At 39.5% G+C, this 26,245-nt stretch overlaps 1 protein-coding gene across 3 annotated transcripts in view; it reads right to left on the bottom strand.

Annotated features, from left to right (window-relative positions):
* The window catches only part of FHOD3 (formin homology 2 domain containing 3), a gene marked incomplete at both ends in the record, with an annotated part of 373,934 nt that overhangs the window by 190,982 nt on the left and 156,707 nt on the right, over positions 1-26,245 (bottom strand). For all 3 annotated transcript variants that reach the window (XM_080639441.1, XM_080639442.1, XM_080639443.1), the window contains one exon: positions 7,023-7,090. In XM_080639441.1, coding sequence (XP_080495567.1) covers positions 7,023-7,090 — 68 coding nt within the window. The remainder of the gene's footprint in view (positions 1-7,022; positions 7,091-26,245) is intronic.

Here is a 26,245-nt window from a genome sequence, read left to right as displayed (position 1 = left end):
ACCTCCTTTACATACGGACACATTTTAAACTGTATGGATTTCTGCAGTTTCTTTTGGATAGTTAAAAGAATACATGGGGGCAAAATAAACATTTTAATAATTAACATTATTTTACAAATTAAAACTCATGAAAACCTCCCGTATTTAATATCTTGAAACAATTATGCAGCTCTCTTCTGGACAGAATTTCTGCAAACTTGAGGCTATTGGGAAGTAACTCTAATCCAAAAGAGGTTCAGACATCTTTGGACATTTTAGATGTATATGAATTTTTAAAAATATACAAAACTTGAAGCAAGACACCGGTATGAATTTCCAGTAATGCAAAGACCTCTCAAGGTCTTTCTCAAATTCCTCAAACGACAGATAGGCAGATACCTCAGATATCCAGCACAAGCCATGCAGTTATCCTAAGTAGCTGTCCTGTAGCATATGAAAAATTATCTTGGGGGGGGAAAAAAAGTAACAGATAAGAATCAAAAGCTGCTTTATTAGATTTCTTGAGATTCCTCAGAGTCAAATCAGTGTTTATTAGACACAGTTAAGGTATAATTAGAGCATCAAGTTCCAGACGACCAAAATAGAAGAAAAAGCATGGCAGAAGGTAGACAACAAATATAGCCTACATTTATGGAAAGATTTAATTGTTTTAAAATTTCTTAGCAACTCTTATTTTTTTAATTAAAAAAATTAATCTTGTCTGATGAAATTAACTTGTTAGAATACTTGCTCTTTAATGGGCATTCATGAAAGAAGTAAAAATTTAAAACCTGAAAACTTTCAGTTCATATTCGTATTTTATCAAGAGCTATTCATTTATTACTTTTTCCTCCTTGATGAGACGCGTCACACTTGTATATGAATGAAGAATTGAATCTTTTAGATTTTGGGTTTCCCTTCATAAAGAGTTTTCTTCCTTTTTGGGTACATACAATAAATTCTTTGAAGATCAAGGAGAAAAAACAGCCTGCAGTATTTAATGTTTAGACTCTTCTGATAGAGAATTTGTCTGTAAAACATACATTTGGGCACTTACATGTAGGGAAGGAAACAGAAACTTTCACTGCTAAGATGAAAACAAAGATATCTTCAGTGGATGCAACTGAGATCTCCAAAGAATCACTCATAACTTAAGTTGATTAAAGACAAAATTTAGAGAGGGAACAGTGCTTAGCCTGCACAGCAAAGTTGTTCCCATACCACACTTCTGTTCTTACTTTAAGCCTGCTTTCTTCAGTTACCAAGATCAAATAATTGTGATCCTACCTGGTGTTCACCACCATTTTGTCCAAGAAAGTCCTGGTTTTCCTATACTCTGAATATGGTGTTTTGCTTCTTCAGTGACCTGGTCATTGACTTCACTATTTTCACGTAACCTGCCCAATTCCTGCATCAGATGAGGGGGCTGCAGGTAGAAAGCCATCTTACTGTGACACTGTAATATCTGCTTCTAGTGCTTTCACTGCACATAACCTCACAGTTGCACGATGCCTCACTAAAGATCCCAGCATTACCATCAAAATCTACCACTGAAGAATTGTACAGAGCAATAAACTGATGTATTCTGTCTTTCGGGAGAAGGAACCCAACTGTACTACAATTCTTCAAGCTGGTTGAAAGAATAAATGTGGAAAAGAAATTATTTCAGCAAGTTGAACCATTTTGAAGTAACTCTCTGCTTTCAATATTTTATTATTTCAGTTAATGAAGGTGCAGATAATTAGATTATCTTTTTTCCTCAGAGAACTCTTTTTTTTTTTCTCCCTGTCAGTGCAAGAGGCAAGCAAGAAAAAATGTCACAATTGAGTATCAGATTAATTTATGCAATAATTAACCAGAAAAGATTTGGTTGCCTCCCCCTATAAAGACAAAGCATTTACCAGGAAATGAACAAAAAAAGTCCCTCTGTGACTGTCCCTCTTTGCTACATACAGTCCATCTACCTGTACACACTCAATCACCAGGCAAAACTAACACTGAAACTAAAGACATTCTCTGCCATTGACTTGATGGGGAGAGAATTTCATCCTTTGCACCTTGAGTAGACAGCAGATGCATCAATACACTGTGGATTTTTTCCTCCCAGTTAACAGCAGAATTGAAAATTACTATAGAAGTCACCTAGACCAGACCCTACCAAGATATTCTTCATGGCAACTAAGCAACAGATCAAATAATGTTCCTGCATTTTATTGCATACCTGAGCAAGTTAAAGTAACTAGGCCCCAAACAAAACAAAGTTTTCTGATTCAATTCAAAGATTCACACAGATTAGAGAATGAATAATGGCGGCTTCCCAAGGGTGGAAGAAGTTCACGGTTTATAGTCTCATTAAGAACTGTTTATATCTCAGGCCATAACAATGTCCAGGCATGAGGACAACACTATTTGCCACTGAAACTGAGAAACTGATTTTGACATTTAAAGTGTCATATCTATATCTATATATATATATATTTTAATCTCTAAACAGTAATGAAACATATCCTTTGTAAAATAGGATTAAACAGATATGTAAACTGCCATGTGGAACTATGGTCAATTCAATTTAGGAAGGAAACAAAGGTTTCTCTTTTTCATGACTCAATCAAGAACCCTTCCAAGAGCGCTCTTAAAGAGGAGAGGCTCCCTGTCTCATAAGTGATGACAGCAGCCCCTAAATCAAGTGTCACACAGCTTCAAACCCTATGGAGTCATCATTCATGCTTGCAAGAGGGGAAGGAGCAGCCTCCTTCCTTGAGATCAATGAGGCAAACACAGAATACTCCTTCTGCTCTCCTAAGGATGATTGATGACTCCTCAGCAGCTGAAGTGTGTGACATTTGATTTCACTCACTGATAAGATTGTGTCTATCTGAACACCTTCTATTTAATGTTTCCAGGGCCCCTACAAAGCTGTTCTTTGTGACACTTTACACAAAGCTCAATTGTTCAATGATTAATGAATTTTTCAGCAATAGAAGAAAATATTGTAACAGAATTTTGCAACTGTGCTCCTTGATATTCTGATCACAACACAATACAAGCATTGAGGCTTCTCAAAAAAATAGTTGAAGATCTTCCTTCATTTGTCAGATGACACTTGCGGGGGAAACAGTCAAGGAAAAAAAGCCAGTTTTATTCTACAACACCTTAAAATATACCCCTTAGGTTTACTTTCCAGAAAACCTAATGGATTCCTTGATTAAAAATATTGTCCAAAACGTTAAAAAGCAGATTTGCACGATTATAGATTTCAACAGACTTGAAACATGCTTCATAGTGTTCTTCTTTTTCTTAGCAACACCAACTTATTTCATATTTTGAAATGATGCAGTCAGCATGATTTGAAACTATGCTTTATAAACACAAAGCCCACTTTTGTTTATAGGTTCTAAAACCTACCTTATGTTGCAACTAGTCATAGCAGAGGTCTTGTTAAATAAAATTCTTTAATATCACGTAAATTACACAGCACTGTTTACACCTATTACAGAGCTCATGCTCATTTTTTCTGCTATTAGGATTGATATTGACTTAAATGTTCTAAGCAGCTGTATTTTTATCTCCCTTATGATATCACAATCAGGAAATGCAAGAATGTTTTCAGACCCTGATTTGGTAAGTGCCACGTTCACCTGGATTCTTCCATGGATGCCCTTGGGAGCTTTAGCACTTTGCACAAAATTCGTGAATCTCTGATAAACACAAGAACTGGGCAACTCAGAAGGCTGTCAGAAAATAGTCACAGGGAGCTAAACTGTACTCCAACAGCTTGTCATCTATATCTGTATGCCCTTTTTTCAGTTTTTTTAAGGTCAAGTGCTTCATATACTTCTAGAGTGAACATTACTTTCTTACTCTCTAAGTTTGTTAGTCAAAAAGCATACTGGTAAATCAGACTACTGCAGTACAGCCAGAAAAAGATAATGAATGTGGCTATCTTAAGCCTTCAGAATGAATGACAGTAACAGAATGGCATTACTGTCAAAGAAAAATGCTCCACACAACCTTCATCATTTTGCCAAAACCAGCCTACCAGAAAAAACCAAACAGAAATTCGAAGGTTGGACTTGCCAAATGCATCTTTCATTTAAATTTTGAAACAAAGGCTTGCTCTTGCCAAACATTGCTAAGCTTTGCTGAGGCCTCGCGTGAAAAACCAAGGGCTCTGACTATTTGGAATTCATATTTGATGTAAAACTTGGGACGGTTCCCACTTTATGCAAATAAGAGACTGCACGTTACCTTGAAGCTTTTTAAATTAAAAATGATACTGACACAGAGCTGTGCCAAATTAACTCAGTGATGATGAAATGATTATAAAAACATGGTGTTACAAACTGTCTTGGCACTTAAAGACATGGTGAAGTCTCATGCTAAAACAAAAATAAAGACTGGTTTTGAAGTCAACACTGTATTTTTGAAATATTATACTCTTCAGGAATTTAAAAATAATTAGATACAAAATCAACAGATATTCATGTTGAAAAATATACTTATAAAAAACCCTTTTAACATAATGATAGATTTCTAATGCTGACAAACTTTAATTTCATTGACAAAAAAGCCCCCTTAGGTATGACCTTTTGGACAATAGTGATTGGTCTATAATATAACCTTATAATATTAACTTGTATTTTTCTTTACTAAGAAAAAAGAAATAGCTTTTCTTTCTAAAACAGATAAAAAACCAACTTACGTTCTCTCTCATTGTTCATTTGAGATACATTAAAATCATGTTCAAAAGATGCCCATACTCAAAATTATACCAGCAAATGTTGTTAAGGACATCAAAGTTGACAGGTGAACAGGAGCTTACATCATATAAGGTCTCATTTTCAGTTTGACGTGCACTGCCTCAAATACTTGAGCATATGATATGAACACTCTCCAGCTTGAGGGAGACTTTTCCTCAATTTTCCAATAATGATAACATGTACTTTGGGAGAATGTGAAGATTTTTTGAAGGCTATGTTTGTTCCACAAACAGCCACAGTTCTACCAAAAGTAGCTACTCAAACTGGTAACAGGTGTTTCCCAAATTCCTTTCAGTATCACATACATAAGGCAACAGGGAAGTTGAATTCTTCAAGGAAAATTATGTTCCGAAACTGTCAGACAGGCTTTACTTAAAAACTGAATTCATACATAGATATGGGTTTGTGTGCATCGCTTTCCCTTCCCGCTCATTACTTTTCAATGGAGTCAAACTCCAATTAGATTTATTAGGATAAATATTTAAACAACATTTCCATAAAAACAGCTGATCATCTGGAAGATGGAGAACTTATTGGTGTGTGCACTGAAAACACTGAGCACTATGCGCTCAGAAATAGGCTAGACTTCAAATAACCTACAGGGAAGAAAACATTTATGAATACCCAAACTGGGAGAAGTCATGATGGGAGGTATGGGAAGCACAGGATGGGTGAGAAGAGAGGTTTAGTATTCATTGCTAAATACGCATGTGAGCACCTAGACTAATCTGTCGAACACAAATTCAGAGAAATACAAATACTTCCCAGAAACAGTTGAAATGAACAAAAAGAGAAGAAACCAGAGAAGACTCTTGGAAACCTGCCAAATTTCCTGTAAGCACACAGTCCACCCGCTTGGCAAGTTCACAGGGAAACCCAACTTGCATCACTGTGACTCTCAAACAGTCCTTCCCTGGGAATGCCTTGAAGAGACAATGGTTTTTTCAATCTGTGGCCATAAGATGACCAGATTATTTTGCAGCTGGAACTCTTTCTCTGTTCAAAAATTCAAGGACTTTTCTCTTACCCAGAAGGCATCTTTAGCTATGAAAATTTTCCAATAAATGGTTCACCCTTCACCATCTGCTACTGTTCAGAAAAATCTTCATTTTAACATTTTCTAAATTCTGAATGCTTAACTTTGAAACCCTCAAAAAGCATTTTGTGTTTTGGAAATTTGCAGTTCTGCAGTCTTGCAGATTTGTTAAATGTTGGTATTCTTCTTAGAATAAATGTCTATTTAAAACAAATCAAAAAGTGCGAAACTAACAGCTTGAAAGCCTTGCACCTACCTGTTGTTTCTGAAAAATATAGGTTGTCATCCTCCATTTGGATTCATTACTAAAGGAGAGACATGCTTTTCTTATTGATTTCACTTACATTTACCGATAGAAATGGAATGCATCATCCTGAATTTCACTTTAAGACCACACTGGCAGTATACTATAGTTCTGATATTTTCTTGTCACTTTTCCTGAGCTGTTCTCTCCAACAAGCTTCCTTCTACTCCTGCACTTTTCTTGAGTCCTCGACTTATCCAGTAAAACCACTCTGAAATCCAAGCTTTTCATTCAATTCATTTTATTACCATCCACACCACTTGTCTATCACATTGGCTACTTCACTACAGGAGCCAAAATCCTGCTGATTTCAGGTCTCCTACATAACACTCACATTCAAATCCATGCCTTTCCTTAAACTGATCAGCCGCTACCATACCCTCCTCAGCTCTATGAAGCAACTTTTCAGCTATCAAGAAAACATTTCCACCGACCTTCACAGTTCTCTCTCTACATCTTGGTTCTCATCAGATCTGTCCACTGTCTCTCACATCCTTTATCAGTTGTTGATGCGGCTTAAACCCAGCCTATTTGTCAATAATTAGGGTAATGTGAGGCCATGACCTCAATCCAGCTCTAACTCCTCTTTGCACATCTTTTCCAGTGTTTTCAATATAGAACTAGACCACTGCCACTGTTTAATGAGCAGCCTAAGTTTCCATCTAAGAGCCACAATTTACCTCTCTCCTTTCCTGGCAGGTTCCAATCACTCACTCTGCTATTACTCCATATCTGGTCCTGACTTCTGAGAGACTGAAGGAACAAGGGAAGGCCTGCAGACCATACAGAAAAAAGATCCTAAGAAACAACTGGCTGACTGCACATTACGAGTGAAGACTTAAACTTCCATTGTGCAAGAAACCATAAGTTATTCCCTACATCAAAAAAAAAATAAACTCAATTCATGTTCAAACCAGAGAATGGACAGTCACCACTTGCTCACCTGAAATATTTGTTTCAAGGAGAAAAGTGCCCGTCTCAGCTCCCGACCATTGGAATTGTAAAGTTTTTCTGGGGGGAAAAAAAAAAGACAACAGAAAGAAGTTAAGCATAAACAAAACTGTCAATGGAAAGAAAGTAGGACAGATTTCAAAAGAGTTAAAGAGTCAGAGTGCCCACTTCCCATTAGACTGCTGTTAAAGAAAGCAGCTTTATTTTATTATACATACAGGACTTATTCATCAAAAAAGTGCAAGTAAAACCAGGGTTCAGTTGTCTGTAACTTCAGATGGCATCTCCCAGGTAAATTCACAATATCTTTAACAAGGTCAGTAAGAAACAATATTCTAAGGAGTTTCTGTAAATGCTTACTCTTTCTACATTAAGATAAATTTAGGGTTTATTGAAAAGTATCAGATTAATCTCAAAAGACTCAACTGAGAGCACTCTTTGCTTTTGTTATCAAAGCTAGAGCCACTGAATCCATCCTTGACTGCCTTCCCTCTAGACATTCTTTTCTCATGCTCTCATCTTTCTATTGTTAAATCTTTTCTGCAATGGCAATGAACATTAATACCAGAAATAGTCGGACAGTCTGTTCTAAGCATAATTCAAAACAGTATTTTATTCTCATGAAAACTGATCTTGATCTTTTTCTAAGTAGAGCAGAAGCCTTCTTTTCATCATCCAATGCTGATATAGATTACTTCATTTATTCCCTTAGTAATGCATACTCACAGAAATAATTTAAAGTAGGTGAAAGCATCTCCTCTGCTTTCTGAACCCTGCCACAACATTTGTGCCTTTGCAAGAAGTCTTGGACCGTACATTTCAAGTTTATTATATTTGGAAGTGATTTGTGACTATGCATGGATGGAGCAAAAGATATGCTTTAAGTCCTCCTGCTCTATTATGTTTTGCATATCTGATAAAGAGAGACTATATGTAACAATTCTACAGTCCTAAATTCCATTGTATTACACTAATGTACTCTGAGGACAATTACAAAGGAAAATCAAATCTTTATGGTCACCATGACATACTTTGCCTCACACACAGATCATCATGAAAGAACCATCTCTCCAGTGACCAGCAGGTCATGTAATCAAAGCTGGAGTGCCCACAGTGTGAGAATATTCTTATGAGAAAATGAAATACCAACCCCAAAGTTTAATTTCTTACTTTCTCTTGTCTATTTCTCTTTTAATTGCTACTGTACACTACAAAACCGAATTAAATTTCATTTTATTTCCCTCTCTCAGAAAGTTACAAAAAAGGCCTGGCATTTCAGGATTCTATGCATTTGTAAGTCAGGAACAATTTTTTTACTTCAATAAAAGAAAGTAGATTTTAATTTTAGAAAAACATTTCTTATTTGCAAAAGTCACCCTCAACCAAAGGGAAAATGTGAGGTAAAACTTACACTTTTTTAATTTTGAAACTAGTTTTGTTCATCCCTAATTGCCTCTGATTTCAAAGGCAGAACGTGTAGGATTGGCAAAACTATTGTTGTTATAAGTTGTCTCCTTCCTTGCACTGTTTATAGATTCATGACAAAACATTGGAGAAATGGATTTCACTTCAAGCCATAAACTTAGAGGCATACTTTAATTACTCTTGCTTAAAAACTCACTGGCATGTGAAACTACATTTCTTGGCAGGATAAAGAGCAACTTTGTCAGGAAAGCTTAAAGAATAATAAAGGTCTTTTAAGACCCGGTCTGTCAACTTTACATGCCATATTACATGGAATATTCCTCTTTGAAAGATATCTCCATTTGGCATTTGTTATTACTAATTTCCCTCTATTCATAATTCACCAGCATCATTATGAGCAGAATGTCTCCAAACAAGGCAGTACATTATCATCTTAATTAAGAGAGGCACCACTTCTTAAAGTGCTGGCAACTTTGTACATAAATATCAATGTCCTAACAAATGCCGTCTGTTGGTTTTGGTCTTAAACAGGAACAATCGTCCTCCCAGCCCTGGGTAAAATCCTAACGAACCATTGTTATGATACCGTAACAATGGTTGCTTTCATTGGTGCATGCAGATTTTTGGTATGTCTCAGAGGAACAATGCTGAACATTTTTCTTATTGACCATTTCACAGAGCACAACATCATCCTTGGCAATCAGCACAAGCAATGCTCTCCCTGCTCACATGCAGCAAAGAGGACACAAGTTATCATTAGAGCTGAAGAATCAGTAACTACTGGAAGCATCAAGTTTGATAATAGCAGTGGCAACAAGACCGCACATATTGCAAACGTTTCAGCTGGTCTCACACCTCTTTTGAGGAGGAACAGTCATAGAATCATAGAATAGTTTGGGTTAGAAGGGACATTTAAAGGTCATCTAGTCCAACTCCCTTGCAAGGAGCAGAGAGATCTTCAAGTAGATCAGGTTGCTCAGAGCCCTGTCCAACCTGACTTTGAGTGTTGAGAGAAGTCTTCTCACGTCTGACATCTACTACCATGGTGCAGCAATCTACACAGAAACAATATACATTTGCACACCCAAGTTTAAGCCAATGTACTGCATGGGTCACCATATACCTGATTATATTTTTACTGCATTTCTGTGTTCTGTTTTTCGGAAAACAATAAACACATACACACGATTAGACATACGCAAGATTTTTTGTAATAGTCTTTTAAACAGGCTAAGAAATGGCCTTCCATGCTAAAGCAGAGAAGTGACTGTAACTCACATGGTGCATCTTTGGCAGAATTGTCTTTAACTGAAGCAAATAATGCCTATGGCTTTGAAACAGGAGTCCAGCCTGCTACCATCACTATAAAGATCTCCAAGGTGCTCTTAGGAAAGCCTGAAAGACCTACCTCCTCAACACTGTGTTATAACATCTTGTAGATATGCTTGAATATGTACATCAGGACTGTCTTGTGCCAGGAATTGAACTTATGACCTTCAAGCAAGAAAATTCACTGCTATACTTCTCCCTGAAACTTCACAAGTCTCTGGCCCTTTGGTAAAACACATTCCCAGGTCAGGTACAGGTTGGAGACATACTACACTCACACACTTTGAGATTAGAGAAGATAAAACAGTTCAGGGAGTTTGAGATATCTGACTGTATTTAGCTATTAATGCCTGAATTTCTCACAGTCATGTCCTGATAAGCTACGTTATTTCAGTTCTTGTTTACTGTGCTTCTTCAAGAAATAAAGAGCTGCATCTGTGGCTGTGAAATAGGTTTAATTCCAGGTACCTAGAAGATAGAAAATTCTCATGGTGGTTCCCTCTGATGTTAAGTAACACTAGAGGGCACTGCTTATTTCTTTATTTTATGAGAGAAAAGTCACTCTGTGCATCCCCGGGCTTCCCACTGATCGAGCAATACTGCTTGGGATGCCAAGTAGGTACTTCATTAGCCTTGAAACCCTGCTTTTTAATCAGTAGACTGTAGGACATCCTGAGAAATCAAAAAGCATCAACACTGCCAATCTCACACCTTCAAAATCAGTCAAGTCTTTCAAAACTATCCAACAGAAAACCAGCTATTGGTATGGGTTTGAGTTTTATCTTTGTGTAAAAAGCAAGAGTCACATTTGTTAAATTATCCTTTACAGCATAACGGGTAGCTGTATATCTTTGAAAGACAAAGAAGTTCCCTTAGTTCACTAATCCCTTGTACAGGCAGGGCATCAAAGATAACCGGGCTTGTGATACAGACACACGTGAGAGGTACCAACCTACAAGTGCCTGTTCTCTTGCAATGGCAGGACTTTGGTTGAGAGAACGCTTCACACTCTAAAAGAAGGCTTTTATTTATTACTCCGGGGTTTTGTTTGCTTTTACTTTTGTAAAAAATCAACTCTCCTACAGAGGAAAGGAGAACAACTCATGCTAGCTGTAAAGGGATTTCTTTAGGTGAATTTGGTACAAACGTGGCAGTGGAGAAAAGGCAGTTGGGTGTACAATAGGCACCTTCTCAGAAAGCAAAAGAAGCCTTTAAATATCTTCATTTAACTGGACCACTGGTAGCTTTCAAAGAGGATCCTGTATTTTCAAAGATGACTGTCAGAGGCTCAGATTTCACTGGGTATTCAACTCTTTTGACTGCATGGGAATAGGGACTTCTTAAAGAAAATAATTATTGGTCTTTATATCCTTATTGAAAGTATCAACTTTTCTTTTGCTTTCTATGGCAAAATGAGAGTTTCAATCTCCAATAATAAAAGAAAAACAGAACTGGCTGAATGTTGCTTAGTTCAGTCCCATGTGTTACACCTGACCTCTGACCGACAGGGTACCATCCTCCTCCCTTCCTCTTCCATCACACCCATTGAATTAGTCCCTGGGATATAGTAATTTATGTAGCATCAGCCTTCTGAGCTATTGGCAAAGGCCCATGAACATCTGGCTGAGTACAAATGGGAGTTGCTCTGCTTCACTTGCTGCTGCCTGAATGACCTCCATGTCTCCCATCCTATGCCTCTTTTCTTAAAACTATAATTTCAAGATGAAGCTCCTTTCCTTACAAAAACATAAAAGGGAGATTAAATCCACATTTGATTACATTAGCAGGGTACCTGGTGCAGATCTAATTAAATGACATTTTAAACATTTCCTGCCATTCATTTCTCAAGTCTTTGCACGGGTCAGAAGCAGCAACATTCTCTGGCTTCCACTCGCCACGTGCAAATGGGCTAGTACTTAGAAACTAAAAGATTAATTCTTGTCTCTGCATCAATGAATAAAACATTATTTTAAGGGCTCTCTAGGAAGAAGTATTAGTGATAGAAATAATAGTAATTGTCTTTTACAATTTAAGTTAACTACCTAGGCTTCCACCAGCACAGAGGGGAGAGGGAGGGGAAAATAAAGAACAAAGAAAAATGTTTATGACTATAAAAGTCCCCTCTTTCTGCAAACGCCAAGTACCACACATCCAGATTTATCACTGCACCATTCCAATTTTAAATGGGTATTATTCTATCTGAATGAATTTACAGAAATGTAAAACTGGGTAAAAATTAGAGCAGCACAGCAAGGAGTCAGGCACGCAGGTCCAGTCCTGTGAATGGGCTTCCGGAAGCAGCCTGTGGTAGACTTCACTGGGTTACTTAAGCAGGCCCATGGCTATATATAGGCCTGCAGATCCATAAAACAACTGTATATAAAACTAATTAGTGCAGTGTGCCAGCCTTTCACTGTATGTCAAACAAATTAAAGCAGTCCTCCAAGAAAAGCCCTGGTCCTGTGCCAAGAACAGGCTCTCCTTTTAATTTTGCTTTTGTCCACGAAAGCTAGTCATAAATGTGTTGGCCAGACAAGGCGCTCTCCTTTTCCTCCCAGACCCCCTAGGAAAAACAATGAGAAGGGATTCATTCACAGGCACATTGCCCACTATTGCATTAACACAATTGCTTCTGCTGAGATTACTTTGTTTTGTATATTGCAAACCTTCATTTTTTTACTGAATCTGATCTTATTATCTTTCTATAAATAGTTTGCAATGCATTAATTAATGCAACACGTCACATGTGAATTCAAGCTATATATTCTCCCCCTGATCCAGGGATAAATGATTAGCACTTAGCACAGAAAAAGGAGTTTTCCCATAAGAAAGGGCCCGAGGCCAAGCAAGCGGTCCACACAAAATCAAACAGAAATCTGTATGAAATGGCAGAGATTTGGGGAAGCCTGGCATGGCAACACCAAGCCCATGTCACCGTCAGCACTGACTGCTTTGGAGGAATGTGCAGGCTGCCTCCACGGAATGCCTCCCCAGCTCCCCATCAGAGCAAAACCTCCCTCCCCTCCTTTTCATTCAGACACACAGCAGCTGCTTAGCTAATTATCTGGGACAGTGGGTCCCCTCAGTAAGCAGGGTCCTTTGCTCCCGCTGGGAGAGGGGAATCCTTTGTGGGGAGAGTATCCTATTACACCTGCATATGAGAAGAGCTGCCCTTCAAGCCCACGTCCTTATTCCCTTTCTCTGTAAAGGACCCGCAGGTGGGGAGTGGGAGAGGGGAAGGCCACAAAACAGCCTTGGAGATCCTTTCCTATCACAAACTCTAAAGCCACGCTGGCCGAGGCTTAAAACAGAGGGTGTAAAGAGCCACCTGCAAACCCCAGGAAGCTCATGGGTTCAGACAGGCAAGCAGGGAGAAATCTATGGCGGAGTCTCCACTGGAAGTGAAAAAAACCTACTACGGCAAGCACTTCAGAGCAATTCTGTACACTCATGCTTAAGGAGTTTTCTGCCTCCTCAAGAGAAGGAATATGCTTTCCTGCTGCTGCAAGACAGCAGAAATAGTCCCCTGGATTTCCAAAGGGAGAGAACACAGGTCAGAAATCCCACTTTGGGAAGAAGGATTGGAGCTGTTTTTCACCATTTCTCTGAAGCACCGAACATCCTAATTTCTATCACAAGGGAAGGAACATAAAAGTGTCAGCACAAGAATGATTGTACATTTAAATTCAATGACAAACGCATCCCCTCCTCCCGGTGGAAGTGTCCTCCCCATGAAGCATACCCTGACTCTTTCTCCTGTATTTCCAAGAGATGTGAAATGAGATTCAATCATTTGCGGGAAAAGCAGTAACAACAAGAAAACCACAGAGAAAAATTATGGCCCTGAGTATGAGGAATCGGAGACATGCAAACAACAGAGAAACAACACAAAGAGAAGTACAGAGAGGGGATTCAATAAGGAGAACAGACAGCAGGAGAGGTGAAGGTCTGGAGTGTCACTAATATGAAAACAACAATAATGCTTTAAAAAAAGCAGTAATGCTTACTATCACCTACAGAGAATTAAATTTAAAAATAAGGAAGCATGGGAAGACTGGGTGAGAAAATGAATAATTAATGTTTAACGGAGAGAGAGAAATCATCCTTTCAGGGCACGTTCTTTTTTTTTCTGAACACGTCATTCCTGAACATCCTGGAGACTCCCCCACTCTTGCTTCCAGGTTTTAGTCAGTGCTTGAGATTCATTACCAACATTGCTGATAACCTACAGCAACATCTAGGTAATTAAGTAAGTCTCAAAGGAAATATTTTTCCTTTTATTACCAATCATATAGTTGGTAGAAGGGACTTTCCAGCCTTCATCATACTCCACTCTGGGATTCTAACAGTTCTTGACCATTTCTACCAAACCTCTCTTTATTCTGCTTGGCTTCAAGCCCTGTCATGGACAAACCATTAGCCACAGTTTCCCCCTCTCAAAGCTCAAAATTACTATCCCTTTACTCCTGTAGAGCCATCCACATGCATGTGGAAGTAGAAAGAACATTTGTCACACTATCTGTACAAACTATGGCAAACAAATTTCAATGATTTACCCTAAAGGGAGATGCTAAAATGCAGCAAGTATTTATGGCGTTAAGTGCAAAAGGAAAATTAGTTTTCATCTACTGGGTTTTAGAGGTTACAGCCATGGAAGCTGGTACTCTGTATACTGTACTGCATTATGCTAAGATTGAGATCTTAAAACCTGAAGGTGTCTAAACCTCCTTTCACTATTGCCATTTCTAACTTACTTAGTGTATTAAGTGTCCCTGTTTACTCAAAGGCAAGCAAACGGGCCCATAAGCTGATGTTGGCTGAGAGAAGGATGATGCTGGCTGACACAAAGGGCTAGTACTTTTTCACTTAGTTTTATACTTCCATGCTCGCTCCTGTTTTCCCACCTGTACTGCAGAAACCTGTCTCAGCTGTCTTCTGCTGCGGTGGAAAAACAGAATGTAAGCAATAAAAAAGCCCAACAGCAGGAGAACACAACAGCGGGTTTTACTTAAATTATGAAGTAAAAATTAGAATGGGACATTAAAACCCAGAGTCAACAAGGAATCACTTAACTGCACAGAAAGCAGCAGCAGTCTGATACCTAGTGATAACTTTGGACACACAGGGAAAGCCTGCTATTGGAAACAATGGCAGTGAATCAAGTACACTGTATAGGTCCATGGACATAATACAGTTCTAAAACAAACTGCTGAAACAGCTCAAGTCTCCCTTCCTTGAAATAAAATGCAACACTAGAAAGGCACAATTGAAAGTTAAAGCTTTGCCAACATATTAACAAAATAAAGATCCTTTGCCTCTTCAGCCTGTTCATTCCAGCTACAGAACAGCCACCATAGCATACTTCCTTGCAATGATTTATTTATAAAGGTCTTCTCCACTTGAATGCAAAAGGCAGTAATATGCTCTTTAGTTCTGAAGTGCAGGAAATGGTACTTCGTGTTGATAACTTCAAAGAAGCGCACTTCTTCATGTCCAAAAAATGCTGTGACTGCTCTTCTGTAAAAGTCAAAGGGCTGCAGAAGGGAAAAGGCTGCAAAACAAGGTCAATATTACAGCACCGTATTACAGCAAGTGGTGATGGAAAAGACTTAAAAGGTCATCTTGTTCATCCTCCTACTAATGCAAAATTGTTCCCTGGAGAGTAATACAGTAGGAAAGTAGTTGTTATACTAAAATATAGGTTACATAATTCAACAGAATGGGGCCAGGGAAAATTGCTAGAAAAGAAAATAATATAGAAGAACTTACTGCTTTCTTTAGAGATTACTGAAACCAGTCTGAGGCTAAAAAATAATCATAAAAAAGCATATGTTGAGGCCAATCTTTAATATTTGTTTCAGATTACAACTAGGTCTCCAAATTGCTGACCTGGAAGTTTGTGCTTGAACAAGCACATCAGTGCCTCCTGGATTACGAGTACTTAATAACAACATGCTAGTCCTGATTTGAGTTTTCTGGTTTTATTCCATTTTAAATGCAATGCCAACATGCTGCCCTGCATGCTCAATTGGTATTAGTAAACAAAGAGCAACAAGCAAATTATAGCAACCTATCACCAAAAAGAAAGGACAAAGAATTCAGGCACACACCCGCTATCCCAAGAGTTATGGATGCCTTATTTGTGCTGACAGCTTGGCAAAAGGCAAAACATCCAAGCACAAAAGCATCACAGGTTTGTGCCAAGAACACGAATGAGCTCCTGAGCTTCAAGTTCAGACCAAGTTTTACTGTTGCGTAAGAAATGAACAAATATGTCAGAGGCTATCTCCAAGATCAGGTTGTTTCAGTGATCCCAGTCCATCCTCAGGAAGTGCATCAGGATTTAACTGACTTTTGGACTTCAGAGGATGCAGCCTCCCAATTAAATGCATGCATTCGACCTCATCAGATGCCATTCGGAAATTTAGACAGCAAGTATGGATCACTCATTTGCTAGCAAGGCAACAGGCAAAAGGTCATCAGCAACAGCTGATGCTGAAAATCTTATAAAGCTGCTTTTCCTAAGACTGCTGCTAGCAATTTCAAGTGTGTGCATCTTTAAATTCCTGGGCCTGCATTGCCTATGTGCATGTGAAACTTTTCAGTCTCACAGCTACACTGCTGAGGGTAACAGCTTCCAACTCAATACTGAGTTTCTTTGACCATTTGGAATAGCCAGGGCCAGGCATCCACTACAAAATCCCCTCATACAAAAAATAATAGATGTGCCTGCGACAGACACACAGAATACAGGTTAAGGATTAATATTTATATGTACTTCAGCATCACACAGAAGCATCAGTCACACAGTCATGAAGATCCTCCTGGAATGCTTCCCTAGAGGAGGCACCTGAATTCAGTGGATGCTTCACCTACAGGATTTTTTCATCAAAATTAATTAAAACACAGTACAAGCAAAGAATTCCAACTGAAATGCCACAGCATCTCAGAGATATTTATTTCAATATTTCAGTACATTTAATGGCAATAATATTGATTCCTAAAACTTTATTTTCTATTTTAAATTTACTTTTCAGATCTTTCCAGTCTGCAAACTCTTGCAATGTCTCTATATAACACCCTCTTCCTTACATTAAACACCTTCACTTGCAGCTCATCTTTCCTAAACCTCTGATAGCTCTCCTTGTGTGCATCCTCTAATGAATTCACGTCTCTAAATGTCCAAACCCAGCCACAGCAACTCAACTGCCCAAATCCAGACACTGCAATTCAACTGAGGCATTAGTAATTTTGAGTAAAGAGGAGAAAGCACTTCAACAGACAAAGACTTGGTTTTGCTTTAGTATTAGAGGCACACAGCAAAGAACAATCTCTTAAGTAATTGTGTCATAGTTCCTAGCAGACGTGATCTCAGTCAGAAACATTAGGCTAGTTAACCAGCTTTGTTCAAATAATTTGATCTGTTTTTTTCCATGTGCCTTGATGTGTTTTAGGGCTCTTCAAGGATGCTTCTTTAGGATACTTGAAAAATATATTTAAGTTAACACAAATCAAGTTAACAGAGGCTGATTTGCAACAGAAAGGGAATGAAGAAATATCAGATGTACAGAAGGACAGAGTGCAGCCTAAATACTTTTAGCAGATGTCAAAGTAATTCAGGATCAGTAAGTTTCCCATCATTCTGAAATTGTTGGGACGCATGAAAAATGCACCATTTTGGCAACTGAAAAGAGAATAAAACCCAAGGAGTAAATTGGAACTACTAAGATCTCAAGCTAAATCCATGCCAAAGCATGAATCTCATCTGATGCAGGTACCAAGTCAAGCACGTGGCTCGTGCTCATGCAGTAGCCTGGGGAGGCTCGAAAGTCTCCACTGTCTGCTGGACAACTCACCTCCCAGCATTTCTACCGCTGCTGCATCATATGCCTTGACATCTCCTGGGTCACACTGGCATGTGTTGGGCGCAAGTGGCTGGCACATCACAGCCTTACAGCAAGAGGGACATGAACAGGCATCCCAAGAATGTGGCACAGGCAGCGTGATAAGCTTAACACACTAGGAAGGGAGGTAACACCACAGAGGAGCCAACAGTCTCAAGCTTCACACACCTCACCCAACAGCCCTGCAAGAGAGCACTGCAGTTGCTATCCTTTACTCCTGCATGACTTATTTGTCCTTCAATTGCTGGTTTTTGTTGCTACTCAGATTGATGTGAATCTAAAGGCTTCTCCAGCAGTGGGGACACATGTTTATACTCTTTTAAGGACCTGTCCATCAGACTGCAAAGATTTAATACTGGAAGTACTTAGGTACTTCACATCCTTATAAAAATGAAGTAAAAGCAGGTACTGCAACTAGGATGAACAGATGTGCCCAAAGCCACACATATTGAAATCAGGAAATTATTGATAAAAGACTGTGTTCATCAAGCAGGAAGAACACTGTTGGAAATTCTCCCCCATTATCATAGGTATCAGAGATATTCCAGGAACCAGACATATGATGCTGGTCGGCTCCACAGCTGTAGAGTTGGATGTAAGAGTGAGCGAGAATACAAAGCAAGTACCTGAGCAATCATTTTGCCCCCATTAACAAATATAGCAAATAAAAACCTCTTTGCTAAATGCTTCTCTCAGTTGCATCTGGAAATCAGTGAGTTTGCTTAAGAGCATTAGCCACACATAGCAGCATGAGAGAAGCTTACATACCAAACCACTCACTGCTCTGGCAACAGAGTTTCCCTTCTGAAACAAATGCTGACTGATGCCACTCCAAGCAACTGTGTGCTGTCCATTGGTGCACCAGCTCTTCATCTCTCTCACTGTCTGCAGTGATGGTGGCCAGAAAGGCCCTGAAGCATGCCCAGCCTCACTTACACTGATTTCCCGCTTAAGTTTTCCCTCCAACCTCATCCATGGCTTTTCTTACAGTTTAAATGAAAACTGACTCAAGTTATTGGGTTCCTTTCCATATGGTTCAGTCTTGTCATGGTTTAGGGCAGTTTCCAGGCAAGTTTGCAGTGGGTACAAAATACCATGTTTGCAGCTTAACAGCTGAACAACCCAAACAATTCTTTTTAGTGCCAGCAAACCTCTACATTCTTATTGTTAAAAACAGTAACAACAATAAAAAGTTATTTCTGAAGCACCTAAGAGGAAAGGCTAACCCCCCAACAGGAAAGGCTATCCTCACAGCGCTCTCCACATACCACCTACCATCCATTTATATTTTCAAACATTCCTCAAGTGCAATTTCTGTTTACCATACCACGCGGCACTTGGCCTGAACTTGTTTAACACATGTTCGCGTTATTTATCCAAAGTCATCCATCACAGTTCTAAAACATCTGACAGACGATGGAGGTTTTCCAGTACATATCAGGCCTCTTGCTTAATTCAACCGCTGATTATTTCCACGTCTAAGTAATTCAACCAAAGCCACACAAAAGGGCTCAGCTATACTAAATCTTTCTCCATTCGTTAGTAACTCAGTCACTAGCTGTAAAAAGTTCTAGCTCTACTTACCTAATTAATCAGGAGAGTATCAACTTTATACTCACATACACTATATATATACACACACAACATATAAGCACATTATTTATATACGATAGTACATATGTTCATATATACATGCGTTCTATATATTAGTTATACATATTCTACACATATAAATGCAATAGTTTATTTTCAGGAGGACCCATGTGATAGGAAAAGCTCAATTGCCACATGGATTGGAAATTGTCATTTGTAATATAAATACAGCAGCTGCTGTGCAAAGTGTTTCTCTGTGTAAAACGTATGGTCCTTCTACATTGGTGCCTCCTTTTCCCTCATGCTTATGGAGAACTGGAAGACCATAGCGAACCCTGAAAGCCACAGCTCTGGTCCTTCTGCTCTGCTAACCTCATCTAGGGTACTCTCTACTCCCCTTCTATTTGTCAATAATAAATAATTTTTCTTGCAAGACAACCCCATATAATCAGCAATTTACTGTGAAGCAAAAGCCAGTCTTGCAGTGCAGAACATTTGTAGTCCCTCTATTAAAACATTAATAACTTCCAATTTTCTGCTGTTGGCTAAAAGCTTACTGCTGTGGGCATCAATGTGTTATTGTTTACTGTAGCAGGAACAGGTCTAGTTGCAAAGGGTTATATCAAAAAAGTTATCCATATTGTTAGCTGGACAAATACTCAGATTTCCTTATTTGCAACCCCAAGCAACCAGCCAACATCCCTCAAGCACATGAAGATGTGGAAGTTTTTACCCTGGCTGTTCTCTAGTGGTCAGGCCCTCCAAATTCTGTCCCACCTCATAGAACAGGCACTCCTGCCTTAGCTATGAAACTAAATAATTCTATGCTAAATCTTAGGGTCATGGAACTATAGGTCTTATTTCAGCTGCAACGTTACACAAACTTAGCAACTCCTCACAATTGGATATGAACGCAATCATTCCTGAATAACAAAGCTGACTTGGCAAAACACACAAGGAGTACTTGGCACCATGAACACCAGACAATTGCTCAGGGTTTACCCTTCACAAGTGCTTGTGGATTTGCATAGCCCTTACAACTTCACTAACGAAATACCGTGAGAAATTCTATGTAACTTTCATGCAAACAGATTTATGACAACAGTGTGCATAAAGGCACCATTTCTTTTCCTGTTTCCTATCAGCTCAGCTAAACCAAACATAAGGATAAGGACATTTTATAAGAGCATGTAGTGATAGGACAAAGGTTAATGGCTTCAAACTGAAAAACGGTAGATTAGATATTAGGAAGAAGCTCTTCACTATGAGGGTGGTGAGACACTGGAACAGGTTGCCCAGAGAAGTTGTGGCTATCCCATCCTTGGAAGGGTCCAAGGCCAGGGCTTTGAGCAACCTGGTCTAGTGGAAGGTGTTCCTGTCCATGGCAGGGGGTTGGAACTGGATGAGCTTTAAGGTCCCATTCAACCCAAACCATTCTATGATTCTATGACGTATATTGTATATAAATTAAAACAATCAACTAGTTCTAGAGTCTTTAGCCTTAGAGGTATTCAATAGGTGACTGGACAGTCTTGAGCAACCTGCTCTGGCTGATCCTGTTTGGAACAGAGGAGTTGGACAAGACCATCTCCAGTGGTGGATTGCATGAATAGTCTTTAACCAGTTGTGCAGTTTCTCATCCAGTTGACAAAGCTGATGCATGCACAAACTACAGCACACATCTACACACATTTAGCTATATAATGCAAACTTTTTGAATTCCAAGCCATACGGAAACACTGTAACAAAAAATACGTAAATTCATAAATTGACTTAGTATAAACATGCGTACTAAGTCTACTAAGTCTAGCAAACTACTAATGCAGTTTAGAATCAGATCCTGCAACTGGAGAGTAAAAACTGTTCTGCTTTCTGTGATTACTGAGCACAAGCACTGTATTGCCTTTTTACTTCTTGTCTCTTGCAAAGAAGAAAAAGATTTTTTACTATTCCTTTTTTCTCCACCCATACTTTGCATTTCTCATTAATCATACTGACACAAGTCTATAACCATGAAACTAGAAGCAAGCAACCAGCAAAGATCTGCAACGTTAAAAGGACCAGTTCCTCCCTTCCCTGTTCCTAATAGGCTTCCCAGATTAAAAAAAGTATCTCATGTGTTACTTCTTTTTTTCCCCCTTGAAGAATTGTATAGAAAAACCCATTATGAACTACATCATCACATTTTCCTTTGACAGCACAGGTTGGCTAGTGGGTTACTGTAGACCTCAGGGTGAATAAATAATTCCCTATCCTTTCCCACTTCAGGAATCCTATGCAAATATACTTGTTGTCAGACTGCATCTGAAAGGAATGCTGGATTATTTCTGGGTTTTTTTTTAAGCAAATAATTAGTTTTGTACACTTACAAGTTTACACTGTGTTGACTTTAGCTGGTGACTGAGAAATACAGAGAGCAAATTACACACGATATAAGGGACTCTTACAAGGACAGAAGTGTCCTGTGAGAGCAAGGCCCAAGGAAAAGCCAGACAGTAAACTGAGAATGAAAAGTCTCCGCTTCTCTTAAGTGAATGGGATCTTTGCCACTGCCTTTTAAAGTCTTTATGATCCAAAGGCTAGTATGGATCCGACCCCCTTTGCCTCCCTCCACCGTGTACCCTGTCATTATTTCTAAAGTCTATACAGAGCCACTGGAAAATAAGGATTATGACAGGGAATGAACACAGAAGGCAGTTCCAGCAAGAAAACAATAGGGTTTATATACCTGATTATATTCTATTATATTCAGAAAACAGGAAAATGTGGTTTCTTAGAAGAAACACATGAGATATTATTACTACTGTCTGCAGAAGGAAAACCATTAAGAAATAACCAGTTGCTCAAGGTTGCCTTAGTGCTACTCCTGGACTGCAATCAGTACTAATCCTCTACACAGAAAGCAGACAGTGAAGCTGAAGAGACAAAATGCCATAAAGAAAAAAAAAATCATTTTTATTTGACTGAAGAACTAGTTCTTGCTATATAGTTCTTTTTTATTGTTCTTAGCTAGGCTTTTTATGCAAATCAGTGCCCTACAGCCTCCCACCATATGCTGTATATAAAAGAACCTCTCAAGTGTGTACAGAAAACTTCAGCTGGTGCAGGACTTAGTAACTTGCTTGTTAAGTAGCATTTTAATTCATAAGCATATTAAATCTGTGATGCATAATCTGCTTGGGCAGCCTGCTGGTTTTAAGATATTAGTCTAGACCTATAAAGCCCTAAGTGCCTTGGGACCTATTTATTCAGGAATCAACATTTTTGGAGGTTTTCTGATACAACAAAAGGTATAGCGAGACAGTGGCAGTCACTAAGCTGGAAAAGCTGCATTCAAAATCTCTTTTAGCCAACAGATTTTCTTTAGATTCAAGACAGAATCCCAAAGAGGTTTGCCTAGATCCATTACAGCTGAACACCCAGGAAGGATGCGGTCTTCAGCCCTAACATGGCGCTGTGGGAAGCTGTGGGGCTGCACTATGGTGAGGCAAATCAGATGGGAACAAACTGCAGGTCCCAAGGGACTGAGAGCTCTTGAAGCCCACGCTGTGCTGCAGGCATCTGAGAGAGCCTAACCTGGAGCCAAAGTGCCCAAAAAATGAGAAACCTTCATTTCAGCCACAGATTTAAGAAAGAAAATTAATTTGTACTCAAAGTACCTTTACTTCAATATCATTTTTCTGCAGAGGTATTAGGATGGTATTTCCTGTGCAGTTTCCGAGCCATGTCACAGAATATTGGGTGTGTTTGTGAAAGCTGTGTCACTCCTTGCTCTCCGCCACTTCAGGGCTTTGCATGTCTGGAACAATCTTATTTTTTTCCGGTGTTTCATTAGCAGCCCCTTTCTGAGAAATGCCAGGTGGCACCATGCCCAGAATCGCTTGCCAGCTAATCTCAGAGGATTGGGCATTATGCCATTTGAATTAAAAGAGCTCAGCTCAAACTCAGTGATAACATTTAGGAATCAAACCAACGAAATGGGGAAACAAAATGAATACAAATAATCTCTAAATGTACGCAGATTTACTGAAAATGAGAAAGAAAAAAGGTAGCAGTGGTCTTTTCACCAAAATTCAAACAGCATTCAAGTGAAAATAATCTGCATTGGTTTCTGAGAATGGCAAAAAGTAAAAAGGAATTTGCACATTTAGCTATGCAAGTAACATCACAGGGTTCCCTGCAACAGGGAGTTCAAACTTCAGGCAAGCTGTGCTATGCCACTCACCCCGAGAAGTGCAGAGAAGAAAGAGGGGAAAAAAGGATTTGCATCTGAAGGGAACAATGAAGTTTTCCCCTCAGTCCCTTCACTCTGGCATTCTGACATATCCTTCCTAAAATAAAGATGATGTTTAATTTATGAAGATCAATAACATCATAAACAGTCAGTTTAAAAGTCTGTATAATCCTCTCCAACATTGTCCTCATCAACAGTAAAACACGGGATACTCTAGCAATTGCACGTAGATGAGCAGGCAAGAACAGAGACTAACAATTCTATAAATTACAAACTGCTTTTCTATCACAAGTTTTTAGGTTTTATAGCCTAGAAATTCCCACGTACAACACAGGCCATAGGAGTGTAGGGGAAGGAAAAACACAAGGCTAATAAGGATGTGACCATTAGGAAATAAAACAATTCAAAACCATTTCCTATAACACAACTAAAGAAAAATAGGGGAGGTAACTTTGGCTTACTCTGACTGCTGTCTTTATAAAGCATATCTACATTATTTACATCTTCTCCTCTGTTCTTTTGGAGACCATGAGTCAGTAGGAGACAGTTATGTTTCCTGCCACTTCCTCATGCATGCCTTGGAAGGTCAGCTAGCCTCCCTCTTAGAGTATTTCGGAGTTTAATTAACAGAGATAGCAGCAAATTAAATTAAATAAAGCATACAGAGAAAACTGTCCTTTTCCTGTGACATAACAACATCCAGGAGAAATATAGGAAAAATAACCACCAAGAGGGGAGTTACCAGGTCTCTCTTCATCTTACAGGTAAGACAGACTCCACAGCATAAAGCAGTTTTAACTTTGGTCAGAACAAACACCCACAGTTCAGATAGCTGGAGGTCTGTATAAGTCATTTTCTTTTTCAGCCCTGTTCACAAAGCATGGACATTGGCCATAGACAGGCATATTCGACCCTTCAAACAGCGATGGAGATTTCAGAGAGTGTGCAGCCTTGTGTAAGATGCCTGCCCTCTCCCCACCTTCATCCCTCTGCCTGCGGGGAGCTGCGGGAATCTGCTCCCCTGGCGCTCTCAAAGGCAGGAGGGGACAGCCAAGATTCTACTGAAGCTGTGAGTGTCAAAACAGAGGTTACATGCCCACAGCTCCTCCCCTACCCAGCACACCGTTTTCAACATCAGCCCTCAGCTACCCCAGCTGCTCAACACGGCAGCTTGCAGCAGAGAAGAGGAGAAATGCTCCTTCAGCCTCCCCATGGCTCTGCTGGACTGCCAGAGGGGGCAGATCCTGCCCCAAAGTAACAGCATTGCCATGCAAACATGCTGCCCTCACTTCAGAGAGGCCTGCTGGTGCCTAAGGGACATCCATTCCCATGTGGTTTGGGTGGCTGTTCTCCTCATGGTTTTCCATGTGCTGCTCCCACTAGTGACTCCCAATTCACTCTCAGCTGACACTGCTTTCACAGATTAACTTGTTTTCCCACGTGGCACTATTTCAAGCCACCCAGCAACCACCAGGTACCCCTGGGACACTCAGCTGGGAACAATCCAGAGCAAAAGACCTGGCTGCTGAGATGCAGGGGTCTTGCACCTGAGTACTGCAAACCCTGCTCTGCAAGCCTCACTCAAAGTGCTAACACCTGCCTTGAGGGAGCAGAGACCTAAAGCAAGGCTTGTTGTAAAAACCCATTGCTGCCCCCTGCGATACACATTTTCTCCTGCAGTCATGTGCTGATGGAGCAGGGGGAGAAGCGCAGAAGCAATCCCTGCAGCACTCATCCCTTCACCCTTTCTGCTGGCATGGCTTGCAGTAACAACCACATTAAAAACAAGAAAAAAGCAGAACACTACTGAAACACAGAATCTTATATGTATTATTTTAATTCAAAACCACACATTTCTTTCAGTGAGAATCATATCTGACTTGCTATTGACCCTTCCAGAGGGAAAGCGACTAGCTTCCGAGGTACTATCTAAAAAAACTATTTACTACCTAATTCATTAGCTGCTAATAATTCATACTTTAATTTCTGGGATGCTTCTTCAACCCTCAGCAAAGCTGGCTCATGACAAGGCAGGCAACACAGCAAAAACAGAACTAAACCTTACTCCAGTGAGAGCTGAGCAGAGCAAACCTAGAAATTAATGAAGGACAGGAAGCATAATTACAGATGACACCTGGACAAGGTCACTTCCCATAGGCCAGCAGTATGTTTTTATATTGATGTTTTAGCTGCTTTAGGACTGGATTAGTTACAGTGCTTACGCTGCCAGAGACAGTCAGATTTTTAAATACTTCCATTCATAGAGTCCCTTTCAATGCACCTTACAGAAGTCCTCAGGACATCAAATGCTATGGATAGGCAGGAACTACCCAGATTTGTGCTCTGTGTCAAGTCCGCTGTCAACGTTAGAGAACCAAATAAGATGAATTTCCAAGAAATTTTGGGAGAATGCTTAACATGCTCACACATACAAATGCATGCAACTAATCAAAGTATATTGTACCATTCGCATCTTCTGGTGTCTTCATTTTAGTCACACTTCCGATCAAGATACACCATTGTTTTCCTCTCCCAATAATAGGGCTGATAATTTATCAAAGACTTGAATACCACAAGAGGCATTTCACTGAAAAAATTACATGCCCCGAAAGATGTAAAGCAATACCCACTATAACTGCTTTTACTTTGACATACTGGCCTTCCTCCCAGCGTGAACGGATGTGACAACAGGGAGATTAGAGTTTACAGATTGCAAGTAAAATACTCTGG

Source organism: Psittacula echo (assembly GCF_963264785.1).
Source record: "Psittacula echo genome assembly, chromosome: 2".
NCBI lineage: Eukaryota > Metazoa > Chordata > Aves > Psittaciformes > Psittacidae > Psittacula > Psittacula echo.
The sequence above is the reverse complement of the archived record's forward strand: the minus strand, read 5'-3'. Positions and strand labels throughout refer to the sequence as shown.